This window comes from Elephas maximus, chromosome 16 (assembly GCF_024166365.1).
Source record: "Elephas maximus indicus isolate mEleMax1 chromosome 16, mEleMax1 primary haplotype, whole genome shotgun sequence".
NCBI classification, from domain to species: domain Eukaryota; kingdom Metazoa; phylum Chordata; class Mammalia; order Proboscidea; family Elephantidae; genus Elephas; species Elephas maximus.
Window position 1 is genome coordinate 77,276,401 of NC_064834.1, and position 22,875 is coordinate 77,299,275.

The 22,875-nt window shown below is 44.1% G+C and overlaps 1 protein-coding gene across 2 annotated transcripts in view; it reads left to right on the plus strand.

Annotated features, from left to right (window-relative positions):
* DOCK1 (dedicator of cytokinesis 1) overlaps positions 1 to 22,875 on the plus strand; it is a 540,104-nt gene that overhangs the window by 464,059 nt on the left and 53,170 nt on the right. For both annotated transcript variants that reach the window (XM_049855211.1, XM_049855210.1), the window contains exons 34-38: positions 596 to 681; positions 871 to 1,027; positions 7,619 to 7,659; positions 9,439 to 9,529; positions 13,480 to 13,599. In XM_049855211.1, coding sequence (XP_049711168.1) covers positions 596 to 681; positions 871 to 1,027; positions 7,619 to 7,659; positions 9,439 to 9,529; positions 13,480 to 13,599 — 495 coding nt within the window. The remainder of the gene's footprint in view (positions 1 to 595; positions 682 to 870; positions 1,028 to 7,618; positions 7,660 to 9,438; positions 9,530 to 13,479; positions 13,600 to 22,875) is intronic.

The window sequence follows — 22,875 nt, forward strand, 5'->3', positions numbered from 1 at the left end:
AGACTCTATTTCCAAATGGGGCCCCATTTGCAGGTACCCGAGGTTTCAACATGGACCTATATTTTGGGGGGACAGTTCAACCCACTCCAGAGACATTTTCCCACTCATTTTTAATAATACTTTCTCAGCCAGAGTGAGATATTTTACTAGGACCCACCAAGAAATGGCATGAAGTGGCCTTCAGATGTTTTCAGATTGCAGAGAACTCTTTGCTGGCAAGTTAAAAGCCATCTGTTCCTTTCCATGAACCAACCAGCTAGTATAGATGTTTCCTGTTCTTTGAAATGAAGCTCAAGATGTTTTTTGAGTTGCTCCTTGATTTTGTTTCCTAAGGTTTCTTGTTGTTCTTTCTGTGTTTCTTGATCCTGCTATCAGAATATGCCTGTTTTGGCCCTATTAACCAGGGAAGGGAAATGAAAGATTCCCCATGGAGGTCAGCAGAAATCTCTGGGGTTCTTAAATGAAATCGGGCTTCAAAGGTAATGGGTGACTGTCTGATGACGGACTTTCGCTGATTTATGTACTGTCGACACTCAGTTTATAAAATGAAATCTCCGCCATGCTGGTTATTTACGCTTCCTCTGTTTAATTATAGTTTGAAAATGAGATCATCACCAAACTGGATCATGAAGTGGAAGGAGGCAGAGGAGATGAACAGTACAAAGTGTTATTTGATAAAATGTAAGTGTTGATTAACAGTGGGATTTACCTCAGAATATAGGCAGAGAGACTGTAATCAGACGACAATGAACTTTGTAGCCCAGAAATAGTTAAAATGTGTTAATAATGGAAAAAATATTTTAAATTGCACCTCTGTCGAGTTTCTTTTTCTGAGTGTAATTAACAAGGTGTGTCTAATTATTTTTCCAGCCTCTTGGAGCACTGCAGGAAGCATAAATACCTCGCCAAAACAGGAGAAACTTTTGTAAAACTTGTTGTGCGTCTGATGGAAAGACTTTTGGATTATAGAACCATCATGCATGATGAGAACAAAGAAAATCGCATGAGCTGTACTGTCAATGTGCTGGTGAGTGGAACGTTAATTAAATTTCCGATCTTCACAGCAAGCCAGAAACTGAACCAAGACGTTCAAGAGCCTTGGGACAGACGGCCACTGAGCTTCCCATGGCCAAATGCAGCTTCTTTTGCTTGTTTCCCCATCTGTCCCCAGGAAGAGATAATGAAGAACTGATTGCCTTGGTGGTGCAGTGGTTAAGTGCTCCACTGCTAACCAAAAGGTTGACAGTTTGAACCCGCCAGCTGCTCCATGGGAGAAAGATGTGGCAGTCTGCTTTAGTAAAAAATTTACAGCCTTGGAAACCCTGTGGGGCAGTTCGCCCTGTCCTATAGGGTCACTATAAGGTCGCTATGAGTCAGAATCAACTCAACAGCAATGGGTAGGTTGCATTCCCACTCTGCACAGGTTGTACATACCTATCCTCTGGATATTTCCTCATGGTTAATCTAGATATTTCTCCATGGTTCTTTTGGATATTTCCCCATGTTCTTCTGGATGTTTCCCCTTGGTTCTTCCGGATGTTTCCTCATGGTTCTTCCTGTTGTTAAGAATGACAAGCCATCTCATTTTGTAACCAGGGTAGCATCAGCATTGGTCACAGTTCTTAAGTGTTTTGTTATTTGGGGATTTATAAACGTGGCATCTAGTGGGTTGAATGGTAGCCCTCTAAAAGATAGTCCATGCCCTAATCTGAGGAACCTGTGAATGTGAACTTATTTATAAAGCAGATCTTTGCAGATGTAATTAAGCTCTTGTGATGTGATCATCCTGGATTCCTAATTGGATCCTAAATCTAATGACATGTGTCCCTGTAAAGACATAGAAGAGGAGAAGACACAGACACAGATGAGAAGGTCATTTGAGGATGGAGGCAGAGATTGAAGTGATACAGCCACAAGCCCAAGAACAGCTCGGGCTACCAGAAGCTGGAAGAGGCAAGGAAAGATACCCCCTGGAGCCTTCAGAGGGAGTGCAGCCCTGCCAACACCTTGATTTCAGACTTCTAGTTTCTAGAATTGTGAGAGAATAAACTTCTGTTATTTCAAGCCACCATGTTTGTGGTACTTTCTCACGGCAGTATTGAGAGCAGATGGCTCAGGTGAACTTGGCTGCTGCCATCCCTCGGACCTCTTAAGCACCTGCTTGTCATTGGGATATGGGTGGGTTCCATGAGCCTCCCCCTTCCTGAAGTAGGTAGGCCCCACTGATGCACATCCAGGAAATGGTTCAGGACAAATGAGCTTGGAGGAAGCCTAATGAGGATGCTCAGCTCCAGTGGTTGGCAAACGTCATGGGTCCCAGAATCCACACAACTCCCCCATCAGGCTTCAGATCTCTCCTGCTCCAGCAGGATTCAGACTCCTGGCCCTTTTCCTCAACTTCTCCTGCCTTGGGAGAGGGAGCATGGAGGAAGACACTGCTCCTACTCTGTTTCCTTCACCTTCCTTTTCTCTTCCCAACCAACTGTTGGCCTCTGGACCATCAGTCATCGCCAAATGATCTTTAGATAACACGTGGATACTTCAGCCCCCTCATACAGATCCATCATTAGTGTGAACATGTAGGTACTTTTTACTCACTGAAATGGACGTTTCTGCCAGGAGGAATGTGACAGGTCATTCATTCTTTAGAAGGCCACTGAAGACAATGGGATTAAAAAGACGAAAGGGACTATGTTTACTTTCCATTCGTTTTAGTATCAGTCTGTGCTTTGGCATGGGAACGTCGAAGCTGAAAGATTGCGAGCAATCTCAGCCCCTTCATCTATGGCCGGACAACGTGTTCTAACAATAAATGTGTCCTGTAACAAGTTTTCTTTTCCTTAAAAATCTGAAGACATTTGTGTGTACATCATAAGGGTCTTGGGCAGCTGTAAAAATTGCTGGTTTCTGGAGTCTGTCCCTGAGACTTGACCCACTGGCTGAATTTGTCTTTACCTTCACCTGTAGATTGACTGAGTAGCACAGGTGTGATGAGCTATGCCCCAGGTAAGCCAGACTTGATCTTGTACACAGCAATGAACCTTCATTGCCCTCTTGCATTCTTGCCTCTGTCCAGAGTATTTTGTTGTGTCAGTGTGGTTGACATGAAATAGAAATCGGTGTTTTTCTGTGGGATAGAAATGGAAACCTTTCCAAAATAATTCCTTACTGTGGACATAATTTTATAATGTTCCATTCGATCCTTATGGTAAAGACTGAGGCAAACTGATGTTCAGAATGAAGAATTATTAAGTTTATTAGGTTTCCAACTTTGATTTTGAGGCCACTAATCCTGGTGGCATAGTGGTTAAGAGCTACGGCTGCTAACTAAAAGGTCAGCAGTTTGAATCCACCAGGCACTCTTTGGAAACTGTATGGGGCAGTTCTACTCTGTCCTGTACGGTCGCTATGAGTTGGAGTCGACTCTAAGCAGCAGTGGGTTTTTTGGGTATTTGAAGCAGGATCTCATATGCTCACGAGGACACGAGCCTGGTGGAGACGTGGCGGCCTGCTCTGGATGTGCCGTCATACCACAGTCCAAGGCCAGGAAACAAACTCTTGAAATGAAATCCACTCTCATGGTTCCCAGTGTTAGCATATGTTCCTTTTTCATACAGAGCCTGACTGAGGCCCTACCTATTTTTACCGCTGTCAGCATGAGCTAGGTTTTAACTAGGAAATACACCCAGGATTTCTGAGATTATCTGACGTTATTAACTTCCTTCTAATTAGGACAGCCTGAGTCATTCCATGCAGATCCAGGCGTTCTATTCTTAACCATTTCCTGGGGATGATAGCGTGGATCCAACCTCCTGTCGTAATTCTTTTATCTTAAAAATAAAACAGAGCTAGGGATTAAAGGGAAACAAGAAAACTGCAGTTTTACAGATAGGTGTCCTATCTCTGCATACTAACTGCCCTGCTCACAATTAGTCACGTACAGATATACTTATAATAAAGTTGTATGTATATATATATATATGTATATATATGTTTTGTATATAAATTATATATATATATATCTATAATTTAGATGTATATACATATATCTACACAGAGAGAGAGCCTCCTGATCATTTTTATCTTTTCTCCTGGTACTTGTTTATGAAAGAAAATAGTAGAGATATATAAAATGTATCCAATTTATCACTAAACAGAAATCTTCCTGAAACCCTAAAAATAAAATAAAATGAAGGACATAGAATTCGTTCATGCCCCTTAAAGTCCATTTGCCAAGTTCCCCTTAGAACCAGTGCTGGGTTTGCCTTTATAAAAACAGAAGTGGAACATTCTAAGTTGTGTGGGTTCATTAACGTCCCAATCTTTCTTGCACTTAAAAAATAAAATAGTGGCCATCTAAGATACAACTGTTGGTCTCTCTTCCTCTGGAGCAAAAGAGAATGAAGAAAATCCAAGAATCAGAGAAGGAACTGGAATATACCACAAATTTTCTCCATGAACTACATACAGCCTCCTCTGCCTTGTGACCAAACAGAAGAACTAGATAGTGCCCGGCTGCCACTACCGAATGTTCTGTCCAGGGACACAATAGACAGATCCTGATAGAAAGGGAGAAAAACATGGAACAGAACTTTAAATTCTTAGAATCCAGACTTACTGGACCCATTGACACTGGAGGAATCCCTGAAACTATTGTCCTGAGACACTTTTTAAACCTTGAACAGAAACTATGTCCTGAAGTCACCTTTTAACTAAATAGCAGATTAGTTCAACAAGTAAAGAAGTCCACCCTGAGAACTGTGCTTTTTTTAAAATTTATGCGTATGAGACCAAATAGACAACAGTTACTCTAAAGCACAAATAAGAAGTTTGGGGGGCAGTGAGACCAAATTAATGAGAATGTTGACACAAACTGAAAAAGTAACCAGTGTCACTGAATATTATGTGTAGAAATTGTTGAATGGGAACCTGTTTTCCTGTGTATACTTTTACCAAAAATACAATAAAATATTAAAATAAATAAGAGGCCTGGGCAGTCACAAAGCCCGGCAACTTATATTCCCTTAACCTATCCCTGCAAGCGTGTCTACATGTCGTATATTAACTCCTGGGTCCCAAATGGACAGAATTCACATTTGTAATTTTTTAACAAGAATTTCATTACCAACTCCTAATCAAGCAATCTTTAATTATCAGTTGATAACCTTGTTGTATATCATTTAGTTCTATGCAATTATCAACACAGGCTGCCTCTAAGACTGGTAGAGTTTTTTAGAGATATTAAGTTATTCTTATTATGGCCCCTTTACAAGGCTAAAAGCCAGTCTAGGACCCGAATTCCAAAAATCTTTGTGTATATTTTAGTCATTAATATGTACAGAATTAAAAAAAAATGTAAATATATAAGTTCTGAAAGGTCAGAACCTAAGCAGTGGATCTGAGTTGGGGGACTGGTCCCAGTGGGTTCCTGGGGGTGCTTCAAGCCCAGCATTGACGTCAGTCCTGGTGTAGAGGGAACTCAAGAGACACACCGTCGGTGGTGGGGGGTGTGGCTGCGGAAATGCTGCTACAGAGCCCAGGATGGAGAGCAAGAGCAGCGTGAACTTTTATGTAAGTGTCATGGATTGAATTATGTCCCCCCAAAAATGTGTGTATGAACTTGGTTAGGCCATGATTCCCAGTATTGTGTGGTTGTCCTCCATTTTGTGACTGTTGTTTTATGTTAAGAGGATTAGGGTGGGATTGTAACACCCCCCTTACTCAAGTCACCTCCCTGACCCAGTGTGGAGGGAGTTTCCCTGGGGTGGTCTGCACCACCTTTTATCTGTCAAGAGATGAAAGGGAAGCAAGCAGAGAGTTGGGGACCTCATACCACCAAGAAAGCAGCACCGGAAGCAGAGCGCATCCTTTGGACACGGGGTCCCTGCACCTCAACCAGGGGAAGATTGGGGCCAAGGACCTTCCTCTAGGCCCAACAGAGAGAGAAAGCCTTCCCCTGGAGCCAACACTGTGAATTTGGACTTGTAACCTACTAGACTGTGAGAAAATAAATTTCTTTTTGTTAAAGCCATCCACTTGTGGTATTTCTGTTATGGCAGCACTAGATGACTAAGACAGTAAGAAACGCAAAGGTTTTATATAGCATCGGAGCCTGAGAGCATGCCTCAGTTCTAGCGAGGTTTTGAAGTCCCCGGAAGGGGAACAGAGCTCAGCACAGGCAGGAAATAGAAGGCATTTCCCTACCTTAGAGAAAGGGATGAAGGTCCCACGTCATCCCCCTTGTGAAATTGTCAAGAAGCATGATCAAAAGCTTAGGAAAGGATTAAAAATAAGAGCACAAAGGGGGCTGGTAAGAAATAAAAAGAAATAGTACCTTGTAAATGCTGGCAAGTGAGAGTTGAAGATGAAGGCTCCAGCCCCTGCCTTTGATAGATCCTCTTTTCTATGTTGCTCTGGGTTGTCGGCTGAGAATCAGCTCATTACCAAGCCGTGTCAAATGAAGTGGAGGGCGTTCGTGTCTCAGATGCAGCCAGATATGAAGATCTGGGTGCCTTTTTCTAAACATGTCCCCTCCTTACACTCTACACTTAACATACCATTTCTTTTCAGGGAGGTCAAGCTTGGAAGCAAAGCCTTTTTTCCTGATGAAATTAGCCCGCTCACTTTATCTTACTGAATAAGTGTACATCTTCATAATGGTGATATTCGCTAGTTACCTCAGATTCTAGAGTTCTTACTTGGATTTTCAGGTGTTAAATTTCACATTGAAAGTGGCTGTGATGTTTCCATGCCTCAGTCACTTGTCAAGTGGCCTCTCTGTACCTTTCTGGGGCTTCATGTATGATAGAGATTTTAAAGTGTTTGCAGAAATGTTCACATTAAGAAATGTTATTGTGATTGAAATGTGTGTGCTCCGATGGGAGATACGTTACAGGAATATGTAGAAATAGCCCTTTCTGTCAGTGTGTATGCACAACCTGCTTTCAAAGTGCCAACAATATTTATCCTTTGGTGATTGGCCTATTTCCCTCAATATAATGTCCTCAGGCTCCCTCCATGCTGTAGCATGTATCAAGACTTCATTTGGTCTGCTGGCTAAGTAGTATTCCATTGTATGTATGTGCCACATTTTGTTTATCCATTTATCTATTGGTAGGCATTTAGGTTGTTCCACCTTTTGGCTATTGTGAATAGTGCTGCAATGAATATTGGTATACAAGTCTCTCTTTGAGTCTCTGCTTTCAAGTCTTTGGGGTAAAGACCTAGGAGTGGAATTGCTGGGTCACATGGTAGTTCTATTTTTAGTTTTTTGAGGAACTGCCATACTGTTTTCCACAAAGGCTGTACCATTGTGCATTCCCACCAGCAATGGATAAGGGTTCTAATATCCGCACATCCTTGCCAACATTTCTTATTTTCTGTGTTTTTTTAAGTCAGGATAATTTTCAAAGTATAGGACATTTAACAATCAGAATAGCAAAGAAAGTAAAAGGCAAAGAAAGGCTTTGCATTTTATGTGAATTTATGGGTCTAATCCAAAGAGCTGGGCCCATTTCAATGTGTGTGACTTGAGCTGAAGAACTGTGTGTTTTTAACGTGTACGTGGCGCCTTTTGTGGAACAGGGTTCTCAAACAGCACTGTGGTTTGATTTTTCAGAACTTCTACAAAGAAATTGAGAGAGAAGAAATGTATATCAGGTACGTGTCACCATCTTGCTTGTCTGCGCTGTCTGCATCTTTAGTATAATTGCTGTTTTGTAACCACAAGGGCTTATTGTGTTGAAAATTGTGACTCCTGTACATGAGTGTGGTGGGGCCCCCAGATCTATCCTCAGCCCTTTTGTCCACACAGATGCAGAGATTTGGAGGGTAGGGGTCTACTGTTGGCCAACTCAGAAGCATAAACCTTAATGATTACTTCACAAGCCTGTGTACCTCCTGACCAACTCGCATGTCCCCTTTGGGGGGAAAAAAAAGGCAGCACTACACATTTCAATGTTTCACAGTAAACCACAAGATCAAATGAGAATTCCACTTTTTGAAACTCTTACCAGAAACAGTGCCATCGAGTCGACTCCGACTCATGGTGACCTTATGTACAACAGAACAAAACATTTTCTTGCCCTGCATCATCCTTACAATCGCCACCAGGTTCAAGTCCATTCTTGTGGCTGTTGTTCCAGTCCATCTCACTGAGGGTCTCCCTTGCCCTCTACTTCACCAAACATAATGTCCTCCTCCAGCGATTGATCCCTACCGATGACATGCCCAAAGCAAGCGAGTTGGACAGTATTCTGTTGTGACCCATAAGGTTTTCCTTGGCTAATTCTCAAAAGTAGATCTCCAGGCCTTTCTTCCTAGTCTCTCTTAGTTTGGAAGCTATGCTGAAACCTGTCCACCATGGGTGACCTGCTGGTATTTGAAATACCAGTGGCATAGTTTCCAGCATCACAACAGTGTGCAAGCCACCACAGTACTGACAGACGAGTGGTGTTTACTACAAATGGGCAGCATATAATTGTTCAGTCTACTGTTACTTGAGCTGACACCATATTGCTATGTTTTCTGTGTCCTTCTCTGACATTACAAGAAACATCTTTTGTATTCCCGGCTGGATTTTACTCCCTCGCTTGCCTCTTTCTCTTGGGCGATGGGCTATGATTGAGCCCCTCCCTTCCTTAGTCATTCCTGGGATCAAGTGTCAAGCATTTAGCAAGAGGACCACTTTGAAGAATAGGATAAGAATATGCCCACATGGCATTGGTTTTTAATGATGTGTTTATTACATGAAAAGTAATTTTCTAATTTTCTTTTTCATTTCTAAGATTTTTTTACTTTCACCTTTCAAAAATGCCATATCAATTTAAGAAACATCTGAGGAATAATCATTTGAGTTCTTTCATCCAAAATATAGGTTGCTTTATTTCTTCATGACAGAGAAATTCCTTTGATCACATTCTCTGTGATCATTGGAATTCTTTATTCTTATGGGGTTTTTTGTGGTGTGTGTTCCGTTGTATTTCTAAAAAAAAATGTTATTGTAGTAAAATCTCTATAACAGAAAATTTGCCATCTTTAAGTGTACATATGGATTATTTTTGTTTGCAGTTGGATGCAATAGAAATATAGGAAATCACAAACATTGTGCAATCTTATTTCAAGTTCTTGAGGAAAAACCTGGAAAAGATGAGAAGGAATGAGGAAACTTGGAGTAAAATTCTTCCTTTTTGCATCAGCTTCATTTTTTTCCTGAAAATAGAGGAGTTAAATTTTTTTTTTTAAATCATTATCGTATATTACCGTTGTTGATTTTTCCAAGTGCTTTCTGCACCACGCATTTTCGAGGCATTATGAATTATGAACATTGCAAAAAACATATAGCTGTGATTTACCACTGAAGGTAGACTAGCTCTCGCAATCCTCAACACAAATTATTTTGTGACAGCTTAAGCACTTACCTCTATTTTATCCTCTCAGGTATTTGTACAAGTTGTGTGACCTGCACAAAGAGTGTGATAACTACACGGAAGCCGCTTACACCTTGCTTCTGCATGCAAAGCTCCTTAAGGTAACTAGGATTATCATGCACTTTGATTATTTAAATTTTCACTTTTCCATAACAAATCTTAGTATACCTACAACTGACTTTACGGATGTTGACTAAGTGCAATGACGTAAACAAAAGCATTTAGGAAGCACTTTTTGATTATAGACTCAGCCCTTCCGAATGCAGGTTTAACAAGATGTCACAGCCGGCTGCCGGTAAGCGTCGTAAACACCAATCATGGAGCTGTCAGCCCGCAGCAAGTTAGACTGCTATTCCTGTGTTCATGCCACCCGGATCTTAGTAATGTTGCAAACTGACAGCAATAGAGAGTTTTGATGGTGGAGTGGCTAAGAGATAGGATGAGGCATATCCCTAATTACCTTAGTAGGGACCAGATCCCAACTATTTCTCCATCGGTTCCCCTTGAGACCTCCTCTTTGTGTTCTCTGCCTGATCCTCCTGCACAGTGTTGCTCCTGAGCCCGGGTCTGGCATGACCACTCTCAGCTCCCGGGGGCTCCTTCGTTAAGCAGATGGCTTTAGTCACTGGCTTTACGTTGTCAGTGACATATTCATGCTCTTCTCCACGTCTAGTGCCAGCATGGTTAGTCATACAGACTGGCCTTTCAGTAAATAACTGGATAGATGGATATGAGTGGGTGGGTGGGTGGGTGGGTGGATGGGTGGATGGGTGGATATGTGGGTGGGTGGGTGAACGGATGGATGGATGTATGGATCAATATGTGGGTGGATAGAGGAATTGCTACATAATCTGTAGTTTTAAATTTTAGAACTTTGACAAGTCCTTGGATTCTCTCTCTCAAGATATTCTTATAAACAAATTGACAAAATTGGAACTGGATAAACTAGAACAGTTATGAGAATCACATTTAGTTGACCAAACCTACATAAAGACTGCTCATTCAAGAAATCATGTTCCCAAATCCAAACCAGCACCCAAAACACTAAATGAAAAGAAAACCAGATAAAATTACATTAAAACAGGCATTAAGCAATGCCCTGTCCTGAAGATGGTGCAGGACCGGACAACTCATATTTGAGGTCACTAGGAGTCGGAGCCAACTCAACGGCAGCTAACAGCACCAAATAACAGCAATTGGGTGGTAGGAGTCCCTGGGTGGTACAAACAGTTAACGTGCTCGGCTGCTAACCGAAATGCTGGAGTTTAAGTTGACCTAGAGATAGGTGCCTCTGAAGAAAGGCCTGGTCATCCACTTGCAAAGATTCAGCCACTGAAACCCCTACGGAGCACAGTTCTACTCCGATACAAATGGCATCGCCATGAGTCAGAATCGACTCAATGGCAAGGGGTTTATTGGGTGATGAGAAAAGTTAAGGAGTACACTGTGTTAGGGAATGAACTTCTGGTAAGAATATTTCAGGCTCTGGCCTGATCCTGAAATTTCCCATGGTGTCTGTGACGCAAAGGTAGGCTGCACTTGAGATATTTGGAAATGGAAGTTTACCTCTGCCTGGAAACAAAGGAGCCCATAACAGGGCAAATAGAGAAGGCTCAGCTAAATCTTGATGCCTGGTCAGTAGTCCTTTCGAGGCTGGCTACGTGGAGACCCCTTCGACCTCTCACCGTAGAAAGCTCTCTCCAAAGGCATATAACTTATGAAGCTAGAGATTTCTGTTGGTGCTTCTGACACCAGCCGTCACGCTGTGAATTCCGACAGCCTTCATTTGCTAGAAACCCAAATTTCAGTAACAGGTATTTTTGTAAATGTGCAGATATGGCTTTTACGCCAGGGAAATTAAAATAGGGTTGACAAACTGCTTGCTCACTCTTATGCTCTTGCTCTCTCCCATAGCATGTAAAATTTTATGTGTGCCTGTGTACACAAAACATATATGTGTAAATATATCATTTGTTTAATCATTGGATTTGTGGAGTGCAAATGGGTTTGTCACAAACCCCATGATGGTTTGTTTCACAATCCAAATCAGTAGGCCCAACTGCATTGTCTTTTTCACTGGGGCTCTGCATTTTCTAGTTAAATGGGAAATGCTTCACGGCCTCTCTCTAGCTTTTACACCATAATGTCTTGCGGTTTTTCCTAAATATGTTTTGATACTGCTATAAATGTGAGTTCACACTCGTTAATGGACTAACTAAAGAACATGATTTGTATTGTGAAAATTCTTTCTGCAATCTGACAAATATATTCTAGGTCTTTAATTAAGAATCCTCAAATAGAACCCTCTTTTCTGGTAAACGGAGATTTTGTCAGAACAATGAGAGCAATAAAAGCCTCAGCCTTTAGCTCAGAGATCAGTAAGTGGGATCTCCATGTTGGAGTGGACGCCATGGGGGAGTTTGGCTTCCCCGTTCAGTATTTAAAAGAACCAAGAATTAGTGGTGATTTTAAAATCCAAGAAAGTCATTTGAATTCTGAGCTTTCTTGTTCTTAATTATTTTATTCTAGTTAAATTTCAGAATTATCTATAATTTTACTTGTATTCCCTCCCCAGTAAAAAATCTAGCTACGTTGTGAAAACTCCAAAATTGTCCCTTCCACTTGGGGTGAGCTAGGCAGGTCCAATATAAGGTGAGAAACACTGCAGGCTCATTACAGGCCTCTTACCTCTACCTGGCTTTTCTGAAGTAGGAAGTTATTCTGGCCACATGCTTTGCACCCTGTTTCTTGGAGCCCTGGGAATGAGAGGTACCTGAGGCCCTTCTGGGGTCAGGCAAATGGTGAGGGTAGCTGAGAGAGCAAGCCTGATACAGAGGCCTTTCCAAATTCCCCCTCCCTTGGCCCCCACTCAGCGTGCCAGGCCCTCTGCCCTATATCCCATTGTTGCAGGTTTTTCACCTCTTGTCTGACTCCTCCCATTTGTCATTTTCTCCCTAAGATGTGGCACCACCGCTGGTCCTGTTGCTCCAGATGTGGCGTGACCAGCTCTGTCTGAGTCTAGTGGGGTATCCCTCTTCACCCCCATCCTTGTCTAGAGACCCTGCTGTGGTCCAGGCAGCCTGGGGCTGACTTGCTTTCTCTGTAGCACCCTCACTGTTCTGTCTTAAAACTTAGTCAGGTCCAGCTGCTTCTCCCAAGTCTGTCTGACAAGCAAGCCCATTCTCATTTTTTCCTCCAGCAAACCTCCTTAGGCATCCCCATCTGAAATCAGGCCCCTGGCCTTAGACGCCTATGAAGTCTGTTTTGCGGTGGTATTGCCTACCCTTATACTCTGTTCTGTAATAGCACTCTCTCTGGAGTCCCTGAAGGTCTTTGATCTTGGACCTAGTGTCTGGCATATAGTAGGTACCCACCAAATAGTTGTTCAATTATATTGAACACTATACTTATAGCCATTGATTGGCTGAGTCTAACTCAAGACTTTGTATATTTTTTCTGTCAAATGAACTTGCCTTCACCTTGGCATGTCTGCCCAGCTTCCCAAAACCTCACTCTGTCTTCAGTTCATACAACTCCACTGACATATCCCCAAACACTTACTGAACCCCAACTCTGTGCCAGGCACTGTAGTTAGGGCTGCTGGTACAAAGACAGCTCCCTGCCTTTGAGAAGCTTGATATCCTACCAGTTCCTTTCTTTATGACTTCTAAACGTGATCCATGTACCTTCTTTGCCCTTCATCCAGACATTGAGCAACACAGAACCAAGACAGTCACAGATCACCCAGTTCATAATCTGTCCCAGAATTTGAGGCACATTCCCAGCCAGGTGACCGTCTGTGCTGTCCAGAGTCCGCTGGGTTTCCCTCTGTGGGAATCAGGACCAGGCTTGTCTTTAATTCCTCTTGGGCCCTCCATACAGAGGTTCTGGCACCCGCCACCCTGATGACAGCAGCTCTGTGTGCCTGGGGCTGCGGCTCACACACGTGCATCCACTGTGGAGTGCACACTGCAGTCTGAACGCCAGGGTAGGCAAACCCATCACTGGACATGCTCACCTCAGCACCACTCGTGCTTTGCTTTTGCCTCAGTGGTCGGAGGATGTGTGTGCTGCCCACCTCACCCAGCGGGATGGCTACCAGGCGACAACGCAGGGACAGCTGAAGGAGCTGCTGTACCAGGAGATTATCCACTACTTTGACAAAGGCAAGGTAAAAACAACAATAACGCCACTTTCTTCTGTTTCCCTCTCTCTGTCCACCGACCTACAGTACCATAGACTCAATGATGTAACACCTGATGTTTGTGGGGCTAGAAATTTGTTAAAAATTCTGCACTGCGATGTTTTATGCATGGTCCTCCAGCTCACATTTAAAAGTAGAACGGTTTGAAAAAGAAATCAATAGCCCTTTTATGGTGCTTTGCTGAAAGCAGGGACTGAAAAAGCACAGGGACTTTTGTAGTCCTTTTGCTAGGGAGCACCAAGCCCAGGCTCCTGGTCAGAGGTATTTCTGAGCACATATTTCTTTCCATTTTTCCACTGTCACCGAAAAATTGATTCAACAGTAGGACAGATATGGCTCCCCCTTGCCAGCTTCTAGATTAATTGCCTTATGCAAAATTAGATATTCATTTGCCTTTTACTAAGAGGAAGGCCGCCATCATTTTAATCAGCCAGTTCCAGAGCTCACCACTGTCGGCCTTGGGTTCCGACGGGCAGTCGCGTGATAAAGGGGCTGCCTCGGCTCCGCGGATTCTTAAAAACTGCCACCCAAGTGACTTTGGAGCTCCACCTGTGTCTGCGTCAGGATTCTTATCTCAATCACATGCTTTGTATTTCACTTTGAGACAGGGCTTCCAACCGGTTCATTCAGGTTCAAACCCTTGCTGAGAATTTGCATTTCCATCCCCACCCCCCCACCGCCACCCCCCCCAATCTACACTTTCAGGAGATCCCTATGTCTGTCTTATGCATAATAAATTTTGAAACCACTGCTCTGCTAGTGGCTGTCAGAACTGGTCCCTAACCAGCAACATTAGCATCCCCTGGGAGCCTGTTAGAAATGCAAATTATCAGCAGGGGTTCAAACCAGGAATAAACCAGTTCCAAGCCCTGGTTTGAGAGGAGTGAGCCAAGGGACTCCATGGCAGTACCTAGCCCAGACAGGGGAGGTGGCCATCGCTTCCTGTGCCTGGGGACATGAGCCAGACCTTTTGGGGAAAAGTGCCTGTTAGCAGAGTCCCTGTGGTCACAGGGCCTGGGGCCTCCTTAGGTTTGGAGTGAAAGACTGTGAGTTTTATCTGTTCCAGTTGCCCTTGTCTTGGGAAAAAGAAATCCCAGCTCCTCACGGCATCTTGTGGCCAGCCGGCCCCTGGAAATAAGAATTGGGAATGTTCCCTGGATGATACCAAGTCCTACAGTGGTACAAAATATATGTCCTCCTAGAAGTGAGGCGCTTTCGTGATTAAGGCCAGTTACCAAGTGTTTATTTGCTCAGCCGGGGGAATCTTCCCTGCAAACTGCTAAAGTAATGGAGCGAAGTCAGCCGTCCCTGCCCCAGAGAAGGGAGAGCAGGTGCTGTGGGGTGGGTAGAACCTGAGAGGGGGACCCCAGAAAGGCCTGGAAAGCCCAAGGGCCAGAGGTCATCAGGGGCTGAAGAAATGCACAACTTTGTTACTGAACCCAGGAAGGTGAGTCCTTGTCCGGTCAGTTCAGACTTGCCAATTATCTGGACACCAGTCTACTTGATGGCAGTGGGTTTACACTGGGTAGTCTTTGAGAAAGAGAAAGTAACTTTATTGCAGCGCCAGAGCAAGAGCCAGGAGGAACTTCCTCAGATCCACCTCACCTAGCTACGGGGAAGCAGGGCTTATATGTGACTTGGGCAGGAAGATGGCAGCCGTGCAGGTATACTGGAAAGGGGAAATTCTAGAAGGCAGCCAGGAAACGGGAGGTGACGTGGTACTTGTCGGACCTCTCACTTCGGAATAAGGTCCGGGTGGTGATTTTTCTTCTGATTTATTCCACCGGTTGCTGCATCTTCTGTTTAAGTCAACTAACAGTCACAGCTGGCCCTTCTGCACATTTAGGGCGGGCCAAATCTGGCTTGGGCTAGTTTAAGGACCAATGATATTTTACTGGCATGCGTCAGGTCAGGTTACAGCTTGGTAAGGGGGTTGGAGGCTGGCTGCTGCCTTGGGGTGGTCATTGCTGGAGTCTTCTGGTGCCAGCATGGCCTGACAAAGGTCTGGTCCCCGGGGCCTCTCCGACCACATCTCACCCCCAGGCTCTCTCTTCAGCTCTCATATTCCAGCTACTCTGCTTCTGTGGGCTGTCAAATGGACCAGCCCCGACTCCTGCCTTACCCAGAAGCTTTTGCGGCTCCCTCCCCTGGCTCCTTCCTTCAGTCTCAGCTCATGTACCCCCTCTTCTCCAGTCCCCCAAACATTCTCTTTTTTTTTTTATAGTACTTCCCACCATTTGCAATTTGATCTGCTTGTTTCTTTCTTTAGTGTGTCCCTCTACTAGGTGGTAAGCTCTATGAATTTAGAGGCCAACATTTATTGACCATGGAATGTATTCTCTCACAGTTCTGGAGGCTAGAAGCCTGAAAGCAAGGCATTGGCAAGGCCGCGCCCTCTGAAGTCTATAGGGGAAGATCCTTCCTTGTCTCTTCCAGCTCCTGGTGGTCCTGGCAGTCCTTGGCATTCCTTGACTTGTAGATGCATCACTCCGATCTCACCTCCAGCTTCCCTCTGTGTCTGTCTCTGTGTCTCTTCTATAGGACACCATTCAGATGCCATTAGGACCCACCCTACTCAAGTATGACCTTACATTAATGGATAACATCTTCAAAGACCCTATTTCCAACAAGGTCACATTCACCATTGCTGGGGGTTAGGACTTCAACACATGTGTTTTGGGGGACACAGTTCAACCCATAACACCTGCCATCATTCAGGTAGTTCCCAAAGTTCTTTACATTAGGCATATTTGTTTCATTTGGGTCAGTCTTGGGTCCTGACCCAGACCTGAGCCTCTGAAAGGGCTGAGGAGCCTGCATGATGCTATGACTCCCAGCCCTCCCAGCCCCTGGCTGGTGCAGATACCGATGCATCACTTCTGCCATGTGCCGGGTCTTAGGGTCACTTGCTCTGATGGAGTGCCGTGCATGTCTCTTTCGTGAATCTGATGCTGACTTGATTTCAGTTCTGTGTCTACCACAGAGGTCGTAGGTCAGACCAAGGCAGATTCTTGCAAGAGTACACTTCTTGTCTCCATCCTAGGTGTCTGCTAAACATACCCGTCCCCGGTCAGATGATTTCAGCTGCACACTGAGTGTGTGAGCAGGCAGACAGGCGCACGGGGAGCCTCTGGCATTGATGGAACTTATTCCACTGATGGCACGCACCTCACCAGCTCGAGTCTGCCTGTTTCCCCACAGCATGTGGAGTGTTCAATCACAAAGGTTTCTTCGGTTTGATTTTACATCTATTTCATTTTAGGGAAAAACATCGTAATTCTTGTTCCGAAAAACCTCTAAAACCAAACAGGAGTTAAGGTTAATTAGTAAAAAAGGTCTGCCTTGAGCATCATGCTCTTGTAAGATCTATCTGTATGGGATCAAACCGACAACAGCAACTTGTAAGATGAGATAGGAACCTTAGAGTTTATGTCAATGGGGGAAGAACAACTCAGAAAAGGAGGGTGAGAACGGTTGCACATCTTGAAGGATGTAATCAATGTCACTGAATCGAACACATGGAAGCTGTTGAATTGGTGTATGTTTTGCTGTATACCTTTGCAACAACAACAAAATAAATAAATTTTAAAAAATGTGTTAGGGCAGAGGGACTTAATTCCACAGTTGAACTTCAAGATCAGTGATTACTGGGGACCACGAAATTATGAAATTGAAACCAAATGTTGCTTCAATCTGGCAAACCTATGACAGCTGTGGCTGCATTGATAGAGGCCACCGTCTTGTGACCCATTTCCTTATGTAATTAAAGGAATTTTCATCATATACTTACTATGTGGAGAACTGTGGGAGAAGGATGTGTGGCAATCTGCTTTGGTAAAGATATACAGCTTTGGAAACCTCGACTCTATGGCAGTGGGTTTTGGTTTTATGTGGGAAGCTTATATATCCCAGAACTAACCCACTGCTTTAGACTGATATAGTGTCTCAGGGTTCTCCAGAGAAACAGAACCAGTATGTATATTGGTCCAATCCACAACCGATCCTGAGAATGCTACAGGACTGGACAGCATTTTATCCCGTTGTGCATGGGGTCACCACGGGCCAGGGGCCGACTCGACAGCAGCTAACAACATCATATATCTATGTTGGTAGCAATACAGAGAGATTTATTTTAAGGAACTGGTTCATGCTATTGTGGGAGGCTGACAAGTCCAAAATCCACAGGACAGCAACAGGCTCAAGATTCCTGTAGGCTTCTGTCCTGTCCCAGAGGAGCCCTGGTGGCACAGTGGTGAAGAGCTCAGCTGCTAACCAAAAAGTTGGCTGTTCTAATCCACCAGCTGCTCCTTGGAAATCCTATGGGACAGTTCTGCTCTGTCCTATAGGGTCGCTATGAGTCAGAATTGACTCAATGGCAATGGGGTGGGTGTGTCCCAGAATCCATAAATCAGGTGATGGGAACTATTTATAGTCTGGAGACAGATTACACTCTCGGCAGCTCCTTTTCTGCTCTTAAGGCCTTCAGCTGATTGGGTGAGCCCACTCACGTTACAGAGGGTCATCTGCTTTACTTGAAGCCAACTGATTTCATCACATGTAACTGCTTCATAACAGCAACTGGACTAGTGTTTGACCAAATCACTGGGCACCATAGCCTAGCCTGGTGGACACACAAAAGTAACATCACAGATAGCTACACCGGGAGGAAGGAGGGCTTACGGATACCAAGGCGAGCTTGTCTTGGGAAAACTGTAGAGGCTGTTCAGCACCCAGGGTGCCCAACCTCAGGCCTCAGGGCAGGTGTGCAGGGAGAGCAGACTGGGGGGAAGGAGGCTAGGGGAAAACGGGGTCCGATGGTATTAAAGTGTCTCCACCTTTGTGCTCTGAAACTGGCAAAGCTGAATGGCTTTTCTGTTTCTTTATATTAGACGCCCTGGCTTTTGAATTGTGCGTTGTTATCTTTCTGTGCTTCTTCTTCACAAAACTATTCTTCCATTTTTGCTTTCCCTCTATTTAAAAAGTTGTGAATGTCATTCAACAGCTCTTGGTCTTTTAATCTCCTCCTTTGTCTGCATAAACCGTAATTTCAGTCTGTCTCCCTTTTCATTCTCTTGCATTTCTTACTTCCTGTGCTAATAATTGCTCCTTGCTCCTTTTACATTCCATTTTACCACCTCAGAGCATCCCCTTGAAAGCCTCCTGTTCACTTTTATCGTGGCAGACAGGCTCTCTCTTCTGAAGATGCTCGGAATTGTCTGTCTTATTGTGTTTGGTTGAGGCCTGGTAATTTTTAGTAAAGCCCCTAATCCAAGCACTTCGCTGGAAATTACCAGGCTTCTCTATGGAGCATGAGAGTTGAAAATAGAAGGCTGCTAGGAGTACGATGTCATCAGCAAGGAAGTCAGCCTTAGCCAATGTGAAACCACCTCAGAAATGAAGAGACAACCTGGCAGCATCGGAAAAGACAGTGCGTAGTTTACAGACCAAGTGATGGATGCAGCTCTATCGCTGTTTTCTCCTGCAGCTCTGTTTTCTTTTCCCTTAAAATAACCTCACCCCTGGCAAAATTCACACTTTCCATCATAGCAAAGTCAAAAAACAAAAACAAAACAACAAAAATGATATATCTTGCATCATTGTGTGAACTAAAAATAGAGGTTTGGGACCAAGTTTCCATTTTTGCTAAAATGCTTGGATTTCTTTTCTGAGTATATGGGGCAAAATTTTCTCATCCCATGAGTTTCCCTTTAAAAACACAGTTGTTATTAAGAGAAATTGCACGTACAAACATAAATGAAGTCCTCTTCTGTGTTTATTCTTGGCATTTCTAAAAGCATTGAAAATCCTGGTAGTTGCCAGAATCTGGTCAGTTAGCAAGAATTTAGCCTGAATGTTCAGAACGCTCTTAGGTGAATTATGGTATGTGCCTCAAAAAGGAACTATTTATTACCAAAGCATATCACTTGAGAACATCAGCTTTTAAAATCAGGGGTGACAGCCATTCCCCACCTCTGCCAGGTTGGTGACTCACAAGTGTTTCTGTTGACAAGCCTACTACGACATGCCAAGTGTCATCCTGGGCCCACGAAGTACAGGGATGAGGAGGACAAGGATGTGGCTCTAGGCATTCCAGGTCTAGCAGATAAGTAACCAAACCCATGTCTAGTCTGTCACACAGCTGTGTGCTGAGCCTACCTGTCTAACAGGTGTAGCAGTGATTATTCCTGCTTCGTGGGGGTTGGGAGGACTTCACAGAGGAGGTGATATTTAAACTAGTTCTTAAAGAGTAAGATAGTTTATTCTTTTTCTCCTCACCTTCTTCCTCTTTCTCCTCCTCCTGCTCCTCTTCTCCCTCTTCTTTTTCCCCCTCCTCTTCTTCCCCCTGTTCTTCTCTCTGCTTCCTCCTCTTCCTCCTCCCTCCTTTCTGCCACCCCTGTTCTTCTCTCTGCTTCCTCCTCTTCCTCCTCCCTCCTTTCTGCCATTCAGTATGGGAGCTCTTGAGGGCTGTGTCTGGACTCCTGGAATCTCTATATCCCTGTGTCCCGTGGAACCTCACCCAATGACTTTCATTCCGTCCACACCTCAGCGGCCCCATGTCCACCTCCAGTCCTGACCAAGCAGAGCTGAGTGCTGCCACACTGAATCCTGCACAACAGATTCGGCCTGAGCCACCAGTCTGCACAGCCTCATGTTTCTCTTTGAGCCTGTGACTCTTGGAAGTTAGATTAAAGGTTCTTCTATAAAATGTGTCAAAAATTGAATATACTAGTTATCAGCAAAGTGGTTAAATTCCTCCAGGTGCTCTGAGTTTCAGAAGAAGTGTGGGCACCAACTTACTAGTCTGACAGAGACTGCGAAAACCCCAAGAGTGTGGACACCTCTGGACACCATTTTAACTCATTACTGGAGTCACCCTGAGGTTCACCCTTCAGCCAAAGATTAGACAGGCCTATAAAACAAACAATAACACACCTAGTTCAACCGCATATATGAAACTGAATGGGCACACCAGCCCAAAAGCAAAGACGAGGCAGCAGGAAGGGACAGGAAAGCTGGACGAATGGAAATGCTGAATCCAAGGCCAAGAAGGGGAGAGTATTGTCACATTGAGGGATTGGCAACCAGTGACACAAAACAATATGTGTGTTGATTGTTTAATGAGAAACTAATTTGCTCCATAAACTTTCACCTAAACCAGTATAAAACAGAGGAAGAAGTGTGGCACCGGTCCCTCCTTGGAAGCCTTTAGACTTCCTCAGGAGCCATAGACCTTCCCTACAGAAGGGCGAGCAAGCGGGACGTTCTGTATCATCTTGATGAAATAAACCACCCCTCCAGCGTAGACAAGCCAAGGATGGAAACATACGTAATGGCAGGCTGGTACAGGGTATTGATGCTAGATGGTAAAACAGAAAGAGCAAGGCGTGAGAGAGGGAGTGCCAAAGGTGAGAAAGGTTGGTTGAAATAGAGAATTTGACCTGAGCTTTGCAGAAGATTAAACAAAGGAAGAGATGCAGAGGGACTCCCCTGTCCTTGGGATTATACCACTGGATTGTAATCCATTTAAAAGTCCAAGACCTGTGTGGAACATAGACAATTCAGAGGGTAACTGAGTATGTCTCTTTTCCTAACATCTGCCAGGAAAGGTGGATGAAGTTTGTAAGAATGACTGGAATGCCATCAGCCCATGAAGCATCTTCCCTGGCATGTTATTCATAGCTAGTGAGCAAATTGAATGAAAAAAGAAGACCAAAGAATTGACACATTCGAACTGTGGTGTTGGCAAAGAATATTGAATGTATTTTGGACTGCCAGAAGAATGAACAAATCTGTCCTGGAGGAAATACAGCCAGAATGCTCTTTAGAAGGGAGGATAGCAAGGCTTTATCTCACTTACTTTGGACACATCAGGAAGGACCAGTCACTGGAGTAGAGGGTCAGTGAAAACGAGGAAGATCCTCAAAGAGATGGATTAACAGTGTCTGCGGCAGTGGGCTCAAACATAGCAGCAACTGTGAGGATGGCTCAGGACCGGGCAGTGTTGCATTCTGTTGTACATAGGGTCACTATGAGTTGTAATCAACTCAACGGCACGTAACAGCAGTGAGCAAATTAGATGAGAGTCAATCACCAGAATTGGGGTGAGACATCGCCAGCCTGCACAGTTAGTAAGGGACAGTTATCCTGGCTGTCATCTTTTTTTTTATCGCTTCTCCCTTTTCCCAGGAGATCGCTGTTGTCATTCTATCAGATGGCCAATCATAAACCCAGTACTCTGCAAGAAATCAATCATTGCTCTGTTCTCCAAGCCCACCTCTGTCTTGGAGCTAAGGAAGGTGTTTCATCAGAAAAGAAAGTTTTCTGTTTGTGTAACTTTAACAGTTGGAGCTTCCTGAGACTCAGAGGTTCAGCACGCCGGGGAAAGATTATCATCTCAAGAGAACATAGCTGGTATCATCTGATGAAAAGACGTGGTGGCAAGAGTGTGCTCCAAACCACAAGTAAACTCATGTTACCGCAATTTTACGAGTTAGAGCCACCTGCTGCAAATGGCCAATTCTTGAGACAGAGGTGGGGTGGGTAGCAAGAGCTTTCTTATGTATCGATATATAGGAGACAAAGGGAAATGATCTCCTCCTCAGCTTGTCTCCTCAAACTGGAGGACAGCTGGGGGTTTTATAGGGAAGGGGACATGAGTTTTAGGAACTTGTAGAATGTCCTGTCTCCATCTGTGCAGTTTCAATGGTCATGTCTCAGATATGTTGATCTTTTCCTGTCATGATCCCATCAGCCCAGTGGGTGACTGGCACCATCCTGGTTCCTGATCACAAGACAGGTGCATTGTCCTGTTTGACAGGCTTAGATCGATATCACTTGTTTTTCCACAGTCCTAGGGGAAACACTGGTTAACTTTTAACTTTTGGAGGAACTGAACTACAAAAACAGCAAAATCATACTTGGAAATAGAGACAGGCTAGGGAAGGAAACATGGTGCAGGTTCTGTTCAAGAAATGGCTGAGCAGCCTGTTCCATTCACCATTTCAAGAATGCCATAGCGTGGATTAAGGATTTCAAATCAGAAAACAAAGATGCCTGCTGATATGGTACTTTTTCATTTGGGCCTATGGTAAACCTCTTAAGCCTGAGGCAAATCTAAGAATGGAGCCAAGCCCAGGCTTTCAACTGCAAAGGTTAAAGCCATTCTTTCACTGAGATAATCTCGATCTAGATCGTGCTGTATCTGTTTTCTCTCTGGTACTGAAATATTTTCCAGGGGATTCA